Source organism: Physcomitrium patens, chromosome 6 (genome assembly GCF_059467195.1).
Source record: "Physcomitrium patens ecotype Gransden chromosome 6, ASM5946719v1, whole genome shotgun sequence".
Classification (NCBI taxonomy): domain Eukaryota; kingdom Viridiplantae; phylum Streptophyta; class Bryopsida; order Funariales; family Funariaceae; genus Physcomitrium; species Physcomitrium patens.
The window spans coordinates 13,579,975-13,601,457 of record NC_143415.1 but is presented as its reverse complement, the minus strand read 5'-3'; the positions used below and the strand labels follow the sequence as shown (position 1 = coordinate 13,601,457).

General features: G+C 33.5%; 2 protein-coding genes and 1 long non-coding RNA gene across 10 annotated transcripts; 1 reads left to right on the top strand and 2 right to left on the bottom strand.

Annotated features, from left to right (window-relative positions):
- Positions 1-4,997: 4,997 nt before the first annotated feature.
- LOC112283531 (uncharacterized) lies at positions 4,998-8,046 on the bottom strand. 8 transcript variants are annotated; one of them, XM_090251341.1, is made up of 5 exons: positions 7,748-8,046; positions 6,432-6,489; positions 6,174-6,211; positions 5,959-6,072; positions 5,415-5,489 (listed from the first exon to the last, which is right to left on the bottom strand). In XM_090251341.1, the coding sequence occupies exons 1-4, from the start codon at positions 7,841-7,843 to the stop codon at positions 5,998-6,000; spliced, it is 267 nt and encodes an 88-aa protein (XP_090107467.1). In that variant the 5' UTR covers positions 7,844-8,046; the 3' UTR covers positions 5,415-5,489; positions 5,959-5,997. The 8 variants fall into 8 exon arrangements, 7 of the variants coding, with proteins under 7 accessions (XP_090107465.1, XP_073390732.1, XP_024378107.1 ...); XM_090251340.1 differs by having other exon boundaries at positions 5,959-6,052; XM_073534633.2 differs by lacking the exon at positions 7,748-8,046 and adding an exon at positions 7,489-7,741 and having other exon boundaries at positions 5,959-6,052.
- Positions 8,047-8,143: 97 nt separating this feature from the next.
- Positions 8,144-10,083, top strand: LOC149989170 (uncharacterized). The gene is made up of 2 exons (XR_016503391.1): positions 8,144-8,284; positions 8,687-10,083. It is a non-coding gene; the product is annotated as an uncharacterized LOC149989170 (long non-coding RNA).
- A 1,447-nt stretch (positions 10,084-11,530) lies between these two features.
- On the bottom strand, positions 11,531-16,919 carry LOC112283530 (uncharacterized). The gene is made up of 7 exons (XM_024522338.3): positions 15,779-16,919; positions 15,155-15,233; positions 14,589-14,749; positions 13,970-14,096; positions 13,531-13,716; positions 13,205-13,276; positions 11,531-12,874 (listed from the first exon to the last, which is right to left on the bottom strand). Exons 1-7 carry the CDS (start codon positions 16,237-16,239, stop codon positions 12,071-12,073), a joined length of 1,890 nt encoding a protein of 629 aa, XP_024378106.1. The 5' UTR covers positions 16,240-16,919; the 3' UTR covers positions 11,531-12,070.
- Between the last annotated feature and the right edge of the window lie 4,564 nt (positions 16,920-21,483).

The following is a 21,483-nucleotide window of genomic DNA, read 5'->3' as shown; positions in this document are numbered from 1 at the left end:
GAGAATTTGGATTGATTTTTCTATGTAGAAATCTAACCATGTAAAGTTTCTTAATTTTAATTAGTTAAAGAATTTAGAAATTGTGGCTTTTCACCTTATTTTTTAAATTTAAAAATATCCTCTTTTTTAAATCATGAATTAGATAAAAAATTTCAATGTTGAAAATAAAGATGATATTACAAATTATAAATGAGGTTTAAGAAATAATACCAATTTTTTTATAAGAATAATTTTAAATATTTAAAATCATTATAAAATACATTTAATAATTTATTATTATATCTAATTTATTTATATTTATATAGAATAGAATTAAATATTTTTAATCATATGCAAAATTCTAAAACCACCACTTTCTCATTGGTAGTTTTATTTGATTCTCTTAATTATTTTGTGATAATAATGATAATTGCAATTATAATAGAGACCACAAATTACTGGAAATTTTGTTTCTAAAATTCAAAAAAAAATACCACTTTGTTAATTGTTCTAAAATATTTATCAAAAAGATTTATTTCTTTTGAAAAATATTATGCTACATCATTTTAAAGTTTTTTTTTATTCATGAAATGATTAAATCAAAGATTTATAAATATTAATACATAAAATAATATAGTTTTAAAACTTTATGCATTTCTTACAAATAAAATTGCACTTACATGTATAATAACATGATTATTTTAATTATGTTATCTATTCTTGTTAATCTCTTAGTGAAGTACAAGAAACATTTAGTTTAATAATTTGTGTGCAATCATCACACTGAAATCAAAAAAATGAAATCACTGCTTCAAGTGATTGAATGTTGTAGAACCACAGTACAACATAGTCAAGATAAGTTTTATCGTTTTCAAACAAAACATCCAAAAAAAAATAAACAATCTCACAATAATAAGAATCTATTAAATTTTTACAAATAAATTTTACTTCTATCAGAATATTTTTGACATGTAAAGTTTTATTAACAACACAAAGCTTTCATCAGACAGAATTTTGGGTGGGTATTTACAGAATGTTTGACATTGTGTCTTGTCCCAATACAACCTGTTAAAAGATCAGTGAAGATGCTTTTTAAAAAACAAACAAAAAAGTAAATAAAAAATCCCATGAAATTAGGAATATTGACAGTAACATATCCACTTTATATTAAATATTAAATCAAATCAAATCAAATCAATTACTGGTGTCTGCTTGAAATTTCCTGATTGGCTGAATCTTAACTGTTAAACGATGACTATTAACTTCAGTCAATTGACTGAGTTCCACCTGATATGTGATTGGCTGATTTGTTTTCATACATTACTTCTTATGTTTTTTTAATATATTATCCAACCCAGATGTGATTTTTTTCGAAAATTTTAGCAAAAATCATGAGAAAGAATATTTTTAAAAATTCAACCAATTACATGTAAAATCTTCAGATTATTTGCAATGATATTGCGATAATATGGTCTTTTAAGATATAAATCTTCTTGGACTCAGCAATCAGTTAAGCTGCTGAAAGGGTCTCATTTTTTTCATATATATATGTATGTAATTTTTATTTTGTGGAAGCTTACATGTACCACAGAGCCCCTTTGACTATTACTTTTAAAAATGATTACAATGTTGATGATGATGAACTTATGTAGCCATCTACATGGCAATATTTTATGACATTTTATCAATATTTTTACAAATCGATGTTTACCTTGATGGGTTTGGGGAATACTTGAAATGGCCACCAAGAAGCTTATCCAAATGCCAAGTGTAATGTCTACCAAAGAGGTCTGAATGCAGTTCCCTGTTGTCTTTCACACAACTATCTCAATTTCAACTTTCTTGTGCTAAATTGACCTATGACTAGAATTCATGACTTTTGACTTTCTATGGTCAAACTTTTTAGACATGTGGTCAAGGACTTGTGGACAATATGGAGCTGCCAATTCTACTTTTAATCAATTCAAGTATACACAGTTAGCTTGTTTTCTGAGGGTTTTGTTTTACATTTAAGGGCCTCAGTTCACAAGAATGAGTCAGTGAATAATATTCAAGGAATTTCACAATCACATTTAAAACTTGAAATAAAATTATAATGTGTTATATTATTTGATTTTAAAATATCTTTGGCATTATAAAAAATAAGCTATATGTCTTTTAGGATAACTTTAGCCAAACTTGTGGTCAAATTTAATGTGCATCTATCTATATATATATATATATATATATATTTGATTAAACTTTTACAAGATTGTTTTGGCATCTAAGAACTTATTTTTTCATTTTCGGAATAGATATCCTACTACCTTATTTAGTTTCACTATATTCTACTTTTTTTCCCATTGTATTTATTATACAATTGTCATTAAATTCTATTAATAAATATCATTTGATACAAAATATAATTTAAAAATACTAATATAGACATCTAGCAATATTAGAAGAATTTTTTGAATTTTAAATTTTTTAAAAAATAATAAATTTTAATAATTAATTAAAACTTTAGGAATCAATTCTAACTATTATGGACATGAATTTGAATAAAATTTTAAAGATAATAGTACACAATTATATCACCAAAAGAAGAAAAAAAAATAGATATAGAATTGAAACTAGAATGACTATTGCCAAATACAAAAGCACTAGAAAATCTTGAACTAAGGTAAAGTACAAGAAAGATCTAACTCTTGCCACTATATATACTATCTACTAATGTATTATATTGTGATATACTATAGACCATATGGTACATGTCCAACTTACAAGACACATGTTTAATTCATAGAGTAAGTTTCCAATATGTGCACCACATAACCAACTTGGAATATAAATGGATAAATGTGTAACATGTGGCCAATTTGTTAACTTATCAATTACTCATAAATATATTCAAAGTCTAAAAAGCTTCTAAGAAACTTCAAAACAAGTTATCAATAATTTAACCTATTTTTCTTATTACTTCTTATATGACACCCATATATATTCACTAATATCATATCCACGTCAATGTATGAGATATTTCAATTTGTTTCAACATTAATTTGAATCTAAGCTCTCTTCTACTCCAAATTCTTGGTTTTTATCTATTTTAACAAAAGATAGTAAAGAATTTTTTATTCTTAATATATTGATTTTTGTATAAGACTCAATGAGAGATATGTGAAACATAAGAAAGATCTTTATTAATAGTAATAATTATAATTAATATGCCACCAATTTTTTTTTATTATTATAAAAACAAATTGGCCAAGCTTTTGATGATAAAACTTGTTAAAAGACGAATTAATTTTGATATTACAATGAAGTAATCATATCTTATTAATAAATTTGAATAAAGTTTTTTTTTTAAAAAAAAAAAAACATCTTCAGTTATTATTTATTTTTTTTCATTTTACATACCAAATAATCTACTAATAGATTTTTAACTTTAAAAAAAATTTAAAAATTAAATTAAGGATGTTAATCATAATTGGTAAAAAAATAGAGTTTTTTAAATAGAAAAATATAATATATTATTATATAAAAAATCTACTAATAAAATATATTAATTAAATTTTTTTAGTAATAATTGAAGATGCATTAAAAATACTATTTAAATATATTATTTCTTTATCAGTTTAAAAAAATTTAAAAATAACAAGATATTAACTTATAATATGATAAAGAGTATTCTCCAAAAATTGAATATGAATTGAGACTTACAATCAATTATAATATCACTTGAAAGTCCATGATATTGATAATTATTATTTAAGGAGAATTTAGTTGTTTCTTCACTATTATTTATTTTTTAATATTACATAAAATATATTATTTTGATAAAAAATTTAAAAAATTAAAAAAAAAAAAAAAAAAAAAAACACCATTACAAAATTAGAATCATAAGAATTTGAAATTAAAAGATTTATGATGAAATCTATGGAAAGAGTTGATAAGAACTTCTTTAAAATAGGTAAGGATTGAAAAAATCTATAAAGTCTATACCATATAATCTTTAATTTAGAATAAGAGTCACTTAACTAAAAAAAATGTTTTCACTTCTTTCTACACCGGAGGCCACTAAAAATCTCTTGAAATAAGTTCCAATGTTTTATTATTTCTAAAGTGGCTGGTTGTTGGAAAGTCAAGTTGTGCTTGTAAAGTATATAATATTTCTTTAGCTTTAGAAATATCTAAATTCTTTTAAAGAGATTTTGTTTTTAAATTCTTACTTATTTTAAGTGAAAGACACATTTTTCCATCTTAAAGTATTATTATACATCTCTAAGTTTTTGTAGTACAAGACAAATATGTTATTTATGTTCTTTTATATTCTTAAAATAAATATATATATATATATATATATATTTAAATAACATATAATAAAATTATTTAGATTTTTATAAAATATATTATTCATCAAATACTAAAAAGTAATTGGAATATTTGTAAGTCCAAAAGGCATGACATTATATTTAAAATTGCCATATCTAATACAAAGTACAATCTTCCAAGTCATATAAAGTTCATTAAGATATTAAACATATTTTAAGCTAAAATAGAGCTTGATTTTTTGTAGAAATTTCTCAAGACAATCATTTTAGCATCCAATAACTATAATGTGTAAATTTCAATTTCAAGTTGTTGCAATGGAACATTGACAAAAGTATGTTCCTCCATTCACAACTTCTCAATAGGCATAATATTCTTACTTGTGTTGGAGCTTGCACTCATTCATTGCTCTAGAAAATATAATTTGGGAGATTAGGATTCATAATCTCAATTCCTTAGCTAAGTTATATATATATATATATATACACATGTTCAATGTTCAATGAATGTTAATGAAACTGATAATGCTATTTAAAATATCAAGATTCTAATTGGCTTTTATCAAGCAGTGTGAGAACACCAAGCAACCAAGCTACTCACATGAACTACAAGAGAAAGGAACTACACCTAATTAAGCTACTTTTCTCACATAGTTGGTCCACACAACACACAGTAGCAGCAATATGATGAATGCCAAGACAAGCAGCTGGAATGAATCGTTGTCGGTAAATTCTCATATAATGAAATGCCAGAAAAACGAACGCAACTTCCCCATTTAGAGACAATTGCTTATTGAAAATCTCCAGTGATTCTGGACAATAAGATAACATCCATTCTAGCATCTATCTCTAACGGATCCTGCAGGAGAAGTGGGTAATGGGCTAGTCTCTACAACCTAGACAGGAACAGGAGATGGGAGTGAAAGAGCAGAGGCCGAAGGGGAGGTCTCGAACTCCACAATTAATGTGGTAGCAGCAGACTGTGGGTAAGCACCATCGTCGGCTGGAGTCACAGCATGTGCACGGCGAGCACTCCCTGAAATCGCCCAACTTCCGCCTGTGAGTACTTGCGAGGCTTACATTTCTGTGGAGGTTGTAGAGTAGAGTCGTAACTGGAGCAATCCGGAGTGTCGTTCCATTTGTGAGTCTGATTGTAGCGCTGGTGAGCGTCGTAGTGTCCATTTCAGAGTTTTCTGTGGTCTGCAGGACATGTCGAACAGGACGGGGTCGGTGAAGATGAACTTACTTCATATGTTATTTAGGAGTGAGTACCTGTATAATCTCAGGGGTTGATAAGAAAACAAGAGTAGAAGAAAGGAGAAGAGAACACACATAATAATTATAGGTTCAGATCATCACTATTGTAGGGTCAATTTTCAGCAAGGTATTTTAACTGCGTGTGAATTAGCCATTCCTCAAAAGAGATTGATCAGTCTTCATGCTTCTACTCCAAGATCATACTGCAACCTGCTCAGGGAATTCTAGGGGTTGCTTGCTTATGCTTCTCACATGTTGTAAGCGTTTTGAACCCCGTACTATCATAGTCAAGATTACCAGCAAGTTTCAGACGTGTAAACTTGCTCAAATATGGGTGAAACGACCTGACAATTGAAGCTGAATGTTTACGTGAGTGAGATTTTTCAATTATAAGATTCTCAATGAGCGCTACCCGTGCTTCTCTGGCGTCCCACTGTTAGCCGTAAGCCAATTAATCCCAGCCTGCCTCGCGTTTCGATGGTTTTCGGGGGCGAAAGCTTAGGAATCTTTCAATCAAGAAGACCACCTTGCTCACGAAAACGAAAATTTGCATGTCAAAGTGATTCAAATCTTTCGTGAAGCATACAGCATTTCCACCAATATTTATCATGCGGATAAAATACTAACCTGAGAGTGGCGAAGTCCAATGCCAAGCGCAGCCTCGCCTAAACTCACAGAATATGATTAAAATTAGAGACAATAGTCGCAGGCAGCATTCAACTGTGAAAAAAATTTACATGTGTTACAAGGACGTTATCACCCAAAGGTTTATGTCCTAAAGCCTTAAGCTTCTATTCTGAGTCACAATTTGAACAAATATGATAAGGTTTTTGGAGGGATTTAATGAAGAATGTGGGGGAAAGGTCATCTAAACTTTATGCATACCTGTATAGAAAACCACCAGTAGCATCACGTACATGGCCTCCCTCATTGCTCGGCAATTCTGAGTGACACAACAGAGCGATACACAGAAAGGAAATTCTTTGACGCACTCAAAAGATTGAAAAAAAGAAGTTTTTATTTAAGATAATATTTATTTATTTATTTATTTTATTATATATTAAAGAAGGACTACACTGCTATCACGTCCCAGTCTGCTTGAAGTGTGATGAGATACGAAATTCAATATAAAAAAACCCCACTGTCTAAGTCATTAGCTGAAGCAATATTCATGAGACGTGGTAGTATATTGTCATCCGAGCAGCAAACGTCGTTCATATCTTATAGTATATCTTTACCAAGGAGGTGGGAAGTATTAGCTCACAGAAGCGCTACATTCATGAGAGAAAGGGAGACAAAAATATTTCCAAAACTGACACTTTCGTGCCTAACCATTACGATTAACTCACCACACGTTCATTTGACCAAAAGAACCAGAAAAAGCCCAGAATTGATAACACAATAGTTGAAATTCAACCAACCTTGGCATAAGGTAGCTTCTTTCTGACTCGCAACACCCGAAGCCTATCAGAGCAAAAGAGAGAAAGAGACCTACGGAACTGCTCCTAACGGGAAACGCATACTCAGTATTAAGAAAGTCATACACGCACTACTCAGCAATCAGCTCAGATACTACCTAGACACTCCATCCAAAACACAGATTGAAATTTCCTCCTCTCAATGGCCAAATGATCAACATGCTCTCAGAAACTGCTCAACCGGAAGAAAACTCCAAGAAAAGATACCACTCTAGCTGCATCCGCTCCTCAAAAGCCAAAGCCATGAAATGTCACCACCCACATCGTACATACACACGTACAGGAGCAAGAATCCAAGATATCCCTGCGCATGCGCACAGGCGCCGCAGTACTAATTACAGTGATGAGCACGGTGAGCCAACTGTAATGCTCCAGCACCAAACAAGCCTGCCAGGATAATATTCCAGCTACCAATCCACTCGAGCAATCAGGGTACAGAGACTTTTGATCGAGACGAGAGTAACCTGCGAGCCACGACAGAAACACTGGAAAACGCAGGGGAATGGACGTGTTGTGAGGTAGAGAGGCCCGAGTGAGTCTTGTGAGTGTGTGTAAGGTGTAAGGCGAGGGGTTCACGGGATTTGACGGCGTTAATGGGAGTCAAGCTTGCTCTGTGACCACATTCTCTCCCGGGTATGGGACAAACGGGGGCGACAAACACGCAACTGATCCACCAAATAGCTTCTTCTGCAGCTGGGTAAGTTGCTTGATGTGATGATATACCTTACTCTCTCTCTCTCTCTTTCTCTCTCTCGCTCTCCCTCCTTTCCTCGCGCTCTGTCTGTCTGTCTGTCTGCAACTGACAAAAGGGGGCCACATGACTGCTCTGCCACGGCACTTCTCCAGTGGAGTTACTGGTAGACAAGGAGGATCTACCCAGTCACTCTTGCCACATCCTACCCCATGATGCCACCCTTTGCACTGCAGCCGGTTCCCCCTGCCAAACGACGCTGTGTCTTACAGAATTGGCCTCCAGGGACTGTTACAACATCCCCACCTGCTCGTTCCAACTTCTGAACATGCAGACAACAATCAGACCGTTCTCGCATGGTCTGAAACGGTTCCTCAAGCCAAGGGAATTTGCTCCAACTCTCGGATATGATACATCACGCTAACACACTCCCACTCGGCAATGCAAGAGATGGGTGCGCAGTGCGTCAATACCAATGCCGCAACGCATAATACGCTCCCCCAGGAAACAAGCTCCAAGATGTTTAAGCTTGCTACTCATCATGAAGCGGGATTCATTTCGCGAGGCAGGTAATGAATTATCTGTATGAGACACTGTGATGAGGACAAAGGTTCTGATCTTTCACTGATTGAGTGTTAAGCAATGATGAGGAATGCCCAGGCTTGGGATAAATTCGGAAATTGATCCATCCGTCGCTTCCCAGGTCGTGTTGAATTGCCGTGCCGAAAACTTGATCATGTTTCATTGCCTCTCACATTTGGGGTTCTTTTCTTTTCTTTCATTCTTTCTTCTGATGTTTTCTTCTTTCTTCTTTTTTCTTTTCTTCTGTAATAGTTGAATTCTACTATCACTAATTTGATGCCAAAAATAAGTTGTGAGAAATTATTACTTTGTGGGTGAGTTAAAAATAACAATAACACTAATAACAATAATAATGATAAGATTAAAAAATGCATCTTGTTTAAAATTAGAAGGCGAGAAGTGAAAAAGTGAAATATAAGTAAATGGTAAGAAGCAAAAAATCAGACAAGAGCACCATGAAGAAGCAACTCTGTAGGCAAGATCCCCTACAGATGCTATCACCCCCCACAATCCGTAGAGCCAGCAAAGCCGTCCAACTCCAGAAGAACAAAAGCCAGCTGCAATGACTCCCAGCTCGGATGAATGCAAATGGCTCTTCCACACTGATGCAAACCTCCCAGTGGACTTAGACACCCACCACATTGGATGAGTGTGCAAACAGCCGTTTCCTCACTGACACGAGAAGCAAGCAAGCTTTGATGAAGATGAGTAGGAGCAGACTCCACCACTCAAGACTGAGTCTTCAATAAGAGACTTCAAGTCCTGTGTATGTGTGAATGTGTTGGGTGTGGGCTGGGTCTGCCTTCATTGCTAACTGGGAGATGGAGAAGGGAATGAAGTCAATAGCAGGCAGGCATACAAGTAGGCATTCTTACAGTGAGTCCAGACCTAGTACTCCTCCTTTAAGCGCGCTCTGGCTGAATAGCCCCTAAAACCGTATAGTGGCCGCAGTTTTCATCCATCCAGATTCCAGTCTAGTTGCTGCCCGACCCGCTGCCCATGGACAGTGGGCGGGCAGCAAGCTGGGCAGCACCGACACTGGTATAAATTGTGTTAGATATTGGCTTACAACCAGCATCTGATGGTGCCTTTGGATTGATATACTGGGGGTGGGCATGTAAATTATTTTGTTGAAATTGCCTGATATCTATTCATGGATGATAGAAAAAAGGCTACCATGGTAGGGTTCTAGGGGAAATTCAGCCCCAGCACTCCTTTAAGTGCCACCCATAGTGCATAGTGGATGTGTTTGTCATTCATTCTGCCACCAAGGTCATCAGCTCCATGAGCCCATGCATCCACCTTTAGTGGTTTGTGATAAAGTTACATGAAAGCTGAACAGCCAAATAGGAAAAAATAAACAAAAACAAAAACACACAATAACAAAAACAAGAACAGACACGTTTTGGTGTGAAGTCCTGTCACATGATTATTCAACTCACTCACAAAGTTTCAAAAGATTAAAAGGGGTGTATTAGTGAAAGATAAAAACAAAAATGTTGAGAAGATGGAGGGTTTCTCTTGGAGAAGGAACTAGAATGTGTTGTGACATGGAGATTAACTCAAACAATGATTCTGTTGCTGAATCTACAAACTTTCAAGTAACCAACACCCAAAATTTCACCAATGTTTCAAAATGATAAGAATTAATGGTGTTTGCTTTCTTTTCGTTTCTAATAAATAATCATGATATTAATGTTCTATAAAATGGAGCATGGAAGTTGAGATCATGCTTGATTTTAACATCTGTAATTTTAATTCAAATTGTCTGAAAGTTTGTACTTTAGATTGGTATCTGGTTATTTGATCGGAAGAAGTGTTTCATTTCCAGAAAAGTACTAGTACATTCCCTGCTTTTACCTTGTACCTTAGATGATCAAAGATATCTGAAAGGTACAAGCAAACTTTTGTAATATATATGTATGTATTTGGAGGGAACTTATAAAACTTGATGAAAACTGTTGTTTGGTGTGAACTTTTCACAATACATCATAACAGGATTATACTTCTGCAAGATATGATTACCAATCACGTCCAGTGTATGATATTCTATTCTTCAAATCTCTCTGTATTGATAGTTCAAGATTGAATAATTTTGAAGATCTGTCTTTAACAATAAATCTAGATCTCCAATGCACCATTGGAAGATATATCAACATACTAAATTGAAAACTCTATGGAGTACTGATACGTTTTGTTTGTCATTAAAAAGGTAGTTATTAAACAATGTATAGTATTCTTTCCCAAATAGAATCTATTATAAATTCATTACTTCAGTACAGTTGATAGTTATCTCTTGTTTCAAGAAACTTGAGATACATTCTGGATCGAGAAGTAAGCTCATCAAGGATCCTGTCACTTTCACAGTACTTGATTCAAACCCTTCAAAAATCTTCAATCCTCCCACCTTCTAGTTTGTTAGAGTAAAATGGCTATTAGGGTTTGTGGAGTGCCATTGAGATCCGGCCTAGTTGCCGACTCTCTAGTCTGGATGGGTAGCACATTGAAGACAGAAAGACATTTAGGGTTTGAGTGCACAGCAAACCATAGCCCATTGTCTGCATTGGTGTACTTTGAACAATGGTCAGATTTAAAGCATGGGGACCTGGATCCAAATCAGTTATCATCAAAGAGTACAACCTACATTTGAAAATTATTCATTATGCTTGTGAGCATTCTGAGCATCAAAGTTTTCATGTACAGAGAATACTGAGTGATAGCCTGCAGTAACTCAACAGCAGATGTTGGCTGTACTTGGAAGAAGTGACGAAAACGCATGGGTAAGTGACAAAAAAAATGACAGAGAAGGCAAAGATCCTGCACAGATTCTGCAGATCAGGAATAAAAAATTAAAAAATCTTACCTCATCGTGCCAAAAAGCTATGCATGTGAACTGATCGATTATTAGAAAGCCCAAGGTGAAGATCCTGGACCTCTGGTACAAAGACCCTTCTATCTTCAACACCAAATAGGAGAGCCTTAAATCTTACAAAAAAGTAACAAAATGAAACGGTGAGCCAGTTTGATCCACATGTAATGCGCAGTAAATTTATGTATGATCCATCAGTCATTTGAAGAGCAATCACTTCGAAGGCCTTTCAAGTTCTAATTATTCCTCTTGGAAACAGTTTAGACTGGTGATAAAGGATTCGGGACCATTTGTGGCAGTAGACTCAGACGAGAAAAACTCATGGTAACACAAACGTCGCATTCACACAATGAGAGGTCTCGAGTCCAAGAGAGAACATAGTAGCTTCTGTATTGTCTGAGAAGGGCTGGCTTCAAATGCTGGTTTCAACCTACTGCAGACCAGCATGGTTGTAACACTAAAGCTACTTTTAAACCATACAGTTAGACTACGATCCACATGAACGGAATTTACAAAAGAAGGATTTCACAAAAGTTAGCAACGCAGACGTAAATCCGCGGTAAGCAAAATATCGATTGCTGATCAACCTGTTAGTCACCAAATTTACCTGTAAATCTCAAGTAGTACCACTATTCATAGGGGGGAAATAGTACAGTTTAGCACACCCTGTTAAAGACAACTCAGCAACTCGTCAAGACCGACTCATCTGAAAATCTACAAATCTATCAAAGTTGGCATAAATCGGACAATGGCATTGCCCATCAGATAAAGGGAGGGGTACAGAAAATGAAAAAGAAGGGAGGCGATTGGAAAATAGTAAGAAAGTAAACTACAAATTTTAAAAAATCGAAAAATTGGAAAATTGGAAAATAAAGTATCTGGTAATGAGAGTCAAACTGAACTGTTACACGATACTGGGGGCATCACCGGTCCAGTTACAAGTTGCGCGTTGCCACCGTGTGCGTATGCAATCAACAAGGGGGGCATGCTGGGCAGGTTCTGGAATTGAAGCACCCGCGACTGCAGAGCCTTGAGAGACCTCACATTGCTGCATCGCCTTGTACTCCTCCACCAGGACTGTGTCAGGGGTCCATTTGGGAGGGACAGATACCCGAATCATGGTCAATCGCGGCCGTTGCTGCGTCACATCTCCACTGGAGGCTACTGTCTTGGCAATTCCATTGAAGTGAAAAACTTTAAACTGTCGCTTGCCAAGAACAGCACCGGGGTCCTTCAGGCCACCTTTGCTCCTGTCAACTTGCAGAAGGGCTTGCCATAATTCGCTCCATACTACAATGTCACTGCTGCAAAGGTTGTTCAGCATGTCCTGCGGCACTTGAATGTTGAGGTCAAGCAAAATCTTTTGCAGAGCTTCAGGGCTAATGAACCCTCCTCCGCCACTCTGGTCCTGAGCATCAAATGCTTGACGCACTCGTATCTCGTGGTCCTCAATGTCTGATTCCTCTTGCACTGAAGGATCGAGAGCAAATAGAATGCTGTAATGAGATTCACTCCCAACCACCCAAATAGGCCACCTAGGATATTTCAAGTTGCGGCCGACTCGACATAAATTGAGTGATTCAAGGAGAGTGAGGAACCCGACTTCAACATCAGTTGAAATTCCCTTTATACTAACACCCCCTAAGTCCATGTTATTATCAAATACATTGGAAACGGCCTGTCCGCACAGGAGGAGATTCACAATTTCCTGCATTAAGCCAGTCCACACAGAACATCAGCATGATGCACACCCTATGGCAACTATGATGAAAGCTACTCAGATTATGCAGTCATGCAAATAAGTCACCAAATACAAGTGTTCCCAAAAAGTTCGCATTCGATACTCTCTTCTCTTTTTTTTCTTTTTTTTTTTTTTTTGCCACTCTAACTTGCATGAGACAACAGCAATTATGTACTATGCTAAAACTAGCGTCCTACACAACAATGCTGAAGTTCAAATTATTGTAAGACATGATCAACAGTTTAATGGAAGTAATACAAATGTACGTGAATAGAGAAATAATAATGAGCAGGATACCTGAGAGGCATGACCAAATGGAGATGTCACCATGGGCTGAACTGGATCATCCCTGTCAGAGTAAACCAAGTCCTGGTACCAAACCCGTAGTCAGAAGCAGCCAAGAACCACAGGAAAACCCAAGATATAAAAACAAAAAAACATAAAAAAACAAAATAAAAGGCATTACCCCAAGTCCAAGAGTGTAAGCAATTAGACCCAATATATATATATATATATATATATATATATATATATATATTTTTACATCAGCCAAACCCCTTGAGTGGTAGAGCATGCAGGACATGACACTCCCCACAAGCGACAGGAATCAAATAAATACTCACAAGGCCTCTGGACAGAAGAAGCGAGAACAAAAGTAGAAGAGCTCCCCATGGACTTCTGAATTCAGGTAGCAAACTGCAGAGTTGTTGGTGTAGAGTGGAAATGGATGTCACTGTAGACACTCTGATCAATCGGTGCAACTCCTTCCCAGAGCTGAGACAGAGCACTTCCAACGCCTTTGCAATAGCCTAATACAGCAACCAGTCATGCCTAAGTAAACAACAAACCTCCTCGTACAAAAAGATAGCCCGAAGGGACAAACATACATGAAAAGATACAACTGATATAGATACGTTAAGAATTAGCAGCTGAGCTGGAAGTAACGCATTTTGTAAAGAAGAAAAGAACTAAAAAAATAAAATTAAAGAGAAGCAGCAATGAATCTTGTACGCTAGTGTGACAGATTCTATACAGAAAATCTTGGAGAGTTAGATGATAAACCTCATCCTGTTCTTGCTCATTGCTGCCATACTCGCAATACATTTCAGGGATATCTAACACAGCAACCACAGCTTTTCGCTTACCTCCAGCACGCCAAAGTGTCTCAGCCATAGCCTGAACAAGGGCCCTGCAAGCCAATCGCAAGGAGAGCAGAAGTGTAAACTCTTCATCCTCTCTAATCTTGCACAGCTTAAATCAAATTAAAATTAAAATTAAAAGTAAAGATAGAAACTAGAACAAACGATTTTCGAAAACATCAAGGATGTAATCCCAATTAATTTGACCCATGTTATCTCAATAGGCAAAAAGTAGAACAAAATATAATGTACCTCTGAATGAATCATAGCTATTGTCCACTTCAAATTGAGTCGCTAAAACCAACTTCAGAAATAGCAATAAAATTTTGCAAAGAGGTTTCTAAATTAATAGTTCATAAAGAGAAAACAATTAAAAGAAGCAAGGATCAAGTTCAAACTAATACATTAATGAGGGCTTCTAAGGACTAAAGCTGAGACCCTGGCTAAGGATTATCACCTCTGCCTCCCAGTGAAATACAAACCATTTTCAAACATGAATACATTAGAGCAGATAGTTATTTGCAACATAATCATCACCATACCAGGTTCTTTGGGTATCTGAAAATATCAGCTTAACTTCGACTGCATCATTACTGCCCGTCAGAAGTGGCTTCAAAGGAGAGGATCGCAAGGCAGGTTTGCCTTTCATACCAATGTCCTCCTCATCTTCCGTTATAAATAAAAGATACTTCAAAACCAAAGCCTGTTGTCAAAAACAATGAGACCCTTCAGGATTTTCAGACTTCTGCCACTAAATAACGAACCGTTTGTCTGCTTCGAATTCAAATTGCTTCACAACAATCTAAAACCTATCAACTCCTAGTGCGGATGTCCGACAATTGGATCAGCTAACATTCCCCAAGTGCAGCTACGTGCATATTGAAACATCAGATTTTTATATTCTGCTATTCAGACGGTCGACTGACTGCATCAACGTTTTAGATTAATATGTAATTTCGGTTCTTTTTATGTAAGGCAGTCTTCAACGAATCTTTGTAACGACTTTTCAGAACGACAGCAGTTCGAAGTGAGGGATGTATCCGCCCTTAGTAGTACTAAGGCATCGAGACCCCTGAAAGGAGAATACTGGTGAGGTACACAAACTCACTTGAATTGGAGCCAAGACTCCACAAGGACCCCCTTCCCGTTGAACAAGGCCTAATGATGTCTCTGCATCAGGACTGAACCTGCAAAATCCCAGAGCCTTACGACCTTGGAAATTTCCTTCGCCGATCCTTATGTAGGAAACAGTCCCAAATGTAACATACGTACCATACGAGGTTAATCTATGCCTTACTTTGATTTTCAAACAGAAGGACACTTTATCACAACGAACACAATAAACATGAAGATTCCTAAACACATTCAATTAGAGGATTAAAAACCGCAGCGTCTACCAAGCTAAAAAATAGTGATATTACGGGGGAAGGATGTAGGTCTAGCTAGACTGCATGTCTGAACAAAACGCTTAACATGAAACGTGAATGTATTATCAAATCCCTTTGAAAACAAGCTAGCAGGAGCTGCCTTGAAGATTGAACCAACTGGACTTTGCAGTGCATCGTCAGCATCGATTCGGTGATGTGGCAAGCCACTTCCAGGAACTTAAATTATGTCCCTGAAGCTGTAGACCAAGATTCTGCCCACCGTTCTCTAAAACTTCAATACACCTTACAGGAAGATATAAAGATAAAAAAATAAATAAAAAGGCAGGATATATCTGGACTCAAACCTAAAGCCTTGGTGACACCACTGGCAGAGAACATCCTTGGAGAAATTGCCACCAAATATCATCATGTGCAACTGTTCAGCCACTCGCAACGGCAGCTGTTGAGGCTCGTCCTCCACTCTCCTCTTTGCTCTATTCGAGTTCGTTTTCTCTACGGCATCCCGCAATGGCACAAGACCTTCGAATCGGTCCGTCGGCTTCGTAGACGTCCTGAGTTTAGTCAGGGGTGAGGCAACAGTATTGTCAACTGACACAGAAGAAGATGGATCGAGGGTCCCAAGGGCAGACAATCTTCTTTGTTCTGCTGCAGCAGCTCGAAGCTCCCGCTGAAGTCGCCGGTCCATAGCTTCTGGTGATTCAGTAAAACCTGTAACATCGCGAGGTTTACTGCGCTTGGCATCAGGAGCAGGCTGCAGACTCATTCGAAAAGCCCGCTGGAGCTCCTCATCATCATGTTCTCCCATGGTAAACCCGGGGTCCTCTGTGGTATCTATTTTGACTGTAATAGGTGTAATAGAATCACAACGAAAGCGTTGCTACAACACTGTAACTACACCTCTATATACCACCAAGTCACAAAGCATATAGCCCTTGCAATATGTGAACCCTACACACCATTCCGTTCGTAATTGGAAATGTTACAACCGTCTACTGCACGAAATCATCACAGATTGAAGAAGTCATGATGATTGCTACCACTACAAAATTCAGAATCCTTCGCGCAAGAAAACGCACCCTAAACCTTCTTTCCAAGGAATCTCAATACAGCAGCTTCCACAGTTCAAGTAACCACAAACCCTAACTCCGCCAGGCCAAATGTAACCAGAGAAACCAACCTCAGCTTCCACAACCCCAGCCAAATAAGATGACGGCATCAACGATAATCACCGATCCACAAACACCATGCCTGCAATCGTCACCTGGAATGCCAGGAAAGTCGACTGACTATCACAGCCGGATCGCACCGCAACCTTTTACAAGCTCTTCTATGCACCTCCTCCCATCAATTTCCAATCTCGGCACCAGAACTAAAGGTCCAAGATAATTTTTACTTCGCCTACTCGCGGCTAATCGACAGAGACACGAAATCGAATCAGGCCAATGTGATTTCACAGTGACGAGGGTTTCTAGTACGATTCACAGCGGGGCCTCGCTTGCTCGCTTGGCCTCCTCGTAAGAAACTTCCTCCCGAGGATGACGTGGCTATCCACGTCATCGGTGGTTCGACCAATCAACTCAGCCAGGGTTCACCATTCCTTAACTGTACAGATAGTAGACAGAGGGGGCAACAAGTTATTGCTTGATGTCAATGAATGGAACAAATTCCCTTTTCTCCATACAGTAATCATTCTTTGATGAATAGGTCAACTTGAGTATGAAAAACTGCCTAGTAGAATTTCAATTGCTGGTAGAGATTCTAAGGTTTTGCACTTGTGCAACTAATTGGCAAGGAGTAATGCAAAATCCTTTCTTTCTTTTTATTTTTGATTTCTTTTTTCACAAGATTGACCTAAGTTCAAAAGGCTTTGATGTTTTGAGTTTTTGAGTTTTGATGTTTAAATTTGGCTAGCTCCAAGTGTAGCATGCTGTCAACAAGCCTCTCTTCTAATTCTTTGTTTTAATATATTTTAGAAAATTCTCCCACCCTTGTGCTTTTAGGCTAGACATATGACTTTTTTTGTCTTCTGGCTCAAGGAAAATCTTGAATCTTAAAACATGTCTCTTGTATAAAGGCTTAGAACTAAATAAATTTTGCATTGATGGAAAAAATTTAATTAAGTAAAATATCCGCATGTAGTAGTATTACTGAGCATCAAGAATCTCTTTCAAGATTGCGGTACCAAATAAGTTATATCTTACTATCTATTTAAAAAGAGACATGTTTGTCTTGATGATCATCATCTTAATTCCAATACTGTGAAGGTTGAAACAACCTTAGTGCTTCATGTAGCAATTTTGTAAATAACAATTTTTCATATAAATTTGTTAAGTATTGGCTTTCCATCTTATGAAAAACTTCTAAGACTTGATCCTTTGACTTTTTTTATACCATCTTATTGTCCTTGGTTAATTTTTGATGTTGATAGATTTTATTATTGAAAAACATAAACAATTTCCTAATACATTTATAAGATTTTCACATTGCTCCCACAAGTATTCACTAACATCATATATATACCAATTTACAAGTAATTCTAATTTATGTTTGCATAGTCTTAAATCTAATATTTATTTTTATTTTGAATTCTTAATTTTTATCTATTTTAGTACAAAGTACAAGTAATTTTTTTCTTCTTAGAAAGTTGATTATAATATAAGGCTAAATAAAAGACATATAAAATATTTGATGGATCTTTTTGATTGTAATAATTTCAATCAATTGTAATTGGGTATATATTTTTTATTTGTATACTAAATGGATCAAAATTTTGATAATTTACTTTTTAGAAGATTAAATAATCTTAATATTACATCAAAGTAATCATTCTTTATAACCAACTTTGAATAAAAGTTGTTATTTTCGAAAAAAATCTCTATAAGTTTTTTTATTTTTTATTTTTGAGTTTTTTTGAGTAGCATCTTCATTATTGTGTAAAAATCTAATATATATTTCTTTCCAAATTTGTTTTGATAGATAATTAATAATTAAAAAATTAAAGGTATCAAATTTTAGATAGTAATCATAATTAGAAAAAAAACTATTAAGAAAAATAATGTCTTATATTGTTATATAAAAAATATGTTAATAATATAAAAAAATATATATTTATAATAACTAATAATGCATTACCAAGTCTATTTTAATGCTTGATTTTAAAAAAATTATTTGTATAATTATTTGAAGATGAATAATTAAAGTTAACTTAATATAAACCTTCAGTATATGAAAGAGTGTCCTCCAAAATTTTAGTATAAAATTAGGTCTTTTATTAGATATAATATCACTTTAAAGACTATAATATTAATAAATATTATCTAAGAAAATATAGTTTTTTCTTTACAAATAATATTTTATATATATAGTATAAAAGGTACCATTTTAATTGGATAATTTACCATTATAAAATGTAGAGTCTTAAAATTTTGAAATTCAAGGATTTGTAATAAAGTCCATTAAATCATATAACTAAGATTGCTTTAGAAAAGATAGAGTTTAAAAAACTTTATAAGATTAATGATATAGAGTCTTAGCTTGAGACTAAGTATTATAAGATTGAAAAAAAAAATTGACCAATATTTTATATTTAAAGCCACCAAAATTTAAGCATTTAAATTATAAAAAAACTTTAAAGTAGAAAAATACTTTTGTCTCTATTATAGAGTATCAAATATTTAAGCAACCATTCAAATTAAATTATTGTCAAAGAAAAAAGATTTTCTAATTTTTTTGGCAAGCTTGTTAAGATTGAACAACCACTCAAAAAAATAAAATAAAATATAAAATATAAAATAATATGAAAAAAAATTCTTTTATTATATAAATTTAGATATGCATATTTATATGCTAAAATGGAATAATTATTTATTTTATGTAATTCAATTAAACCTTTTAGAATATATTATCTTAAAATATTATTTTGCAAATAGATTCTCAAAACTAAACATGATGTTCAATGTTTTTTTTTGAGATTTACAAATTATTATTTCATGTTAATGAATTTTTTTTAAATTGTTACTTTGATTATACAATAAATTCTAAAGATATATTAAAATAGAGTAAATATATAGAAGTAATATTATAAAATTCAAAAACAACTCTTATTACATATTATTTAGATTCTTTAAAGTTATTATTATTGAAATAAATGAATTAGAATTTGTAATATGTGTATTTTTATTAAAATTGAATGCAAATGATAGATTCTATCCTATTCTTGTTTATTAAAGAAATTTTTGAATAGTAAAGACATATTATGAGATCTACAACAAAGAACTTCTTGATATTATAGATTCATTCTAAGAATTGTATCACTACTTAGAAGGCACTTTTTATCACATCACAATTTATATTGATTATAAAAATCTTAAGTATTTTATGTCAAGTTATGCTTTAAATTGTCACTAAGTTTATTGGAGAATGTTATTTTCAAGATTTGTATTTGATATTATATATTTTTGTGCAAATCAACATAGCTTATTAAATTCCTTTTCAAGATGTTTTTATCTTATAATAAAAGAATGAATTACAGTATTTATGATAAAAAAAAACTATTCTTTTAAAATTAGAGCAATTATATCTTTAAGCTGTTAAGTCAATAATTCTAATTAATATTTTTTTTTTGTTAAAATTTATTTAAATATGTTCACTGACCCTCTTACTCTTAATATTATAAATAATCTTCGTAATGACTACAATAAATTTAGGTTCAAAGAAAATCTCCTTTATTATAAAAGATGTTTATATATTCTCAAAGATTAAGTACAATTATTAGATTATAAGCACAACATGACTTTTTAGTAGTAAGTTGCTTTGAACATAATAAAACTTTAGAAATAATTTTAAAAGATTTTTGGTAGCTTCAAATCTAAAAAAATAAAAGAATCTTTTTAAGCTTAATTTTTTTTAATTTATTCAAATATTGTTTTTAAGCTTAAAAGGCCACTTCAGCTTAACAAGCTTACAAAATCAATTCAAAAATCTTCCTTCTATGAAAAGATTTGTTTTTAGTGGCTATTAAAGCTTGATGATCTTGCTAGATAAAATTTTAATTTTTTCTTCTTTACCTATAAATATAAATATATATATATATATATATATATATTAAGTAATTTCATGATTCTCACAAGCTCCAAATAAATTTGAAAATATTTCTTCTTTGATAAAAATTAAGTTGAGTGGTTTTTTAAGTTTGATAAGCTTACTAAATGAATTAATTTTTTTTCTTTGATAATACTACAAAAAATAATTTTCAATTATAACTAAAAATTTTCAAAATCTAAAGAACCATCATTGATCTTTAAAATCCAATTTCTAAGATACTAATTAACTTGAACCTCAATTCTTTTTGATTTGAAAATCCAATAAAGCACAAATTTGTAATCCACATTTAGCACAATAATGTCTAAAAATCCACAAAATTTCACCCATAAATGTACTATAAAATTTTAAATAACTAGAAAAAATCATATTTTTTATTTTATTTAATAAAAAATAGAGTCATTAAAAAAATCTTAATTTTTCTAGGCTTTTATAAATTCAATATAAACTCAAATCACTCAAGATTAATATCCATAGAAATTCTATTAAATTTTCCTTGAAATTTTATATTCTAAATAAACAAAAAAAATCCCATTTATTATAGGTGCATGGTTTTTTGTTTTAGACTCTATTTTCAATTTTAGTTCATAATCAACCATCTATAGATACCAATCTAAGATTTATTTAAGTAATTTTTCTTGATTGCTATCTTTATTTTTATATTAAGATGCATGTGATATTTTTTTTAATCTATCTTATTTTGATTTGTTTATAGTCTTATAAAGTAAGTACAAGTTTTTTTTTATAAAAGGTAACATTAGCACTTATTAGTTTTCTTACCTCCTTAACTACCATTAATTTTTAAGTAATTTGTTACTTTTTTTTAAAATAATTTCTCCTAAAATATATATTTTATTGTCTCTTTCATCTAATAGTTGTATTATAACATAAAATCTATCTTTTTTGAATATGTACATTATTTGGCTTATATTAATTATTCTTCAATATA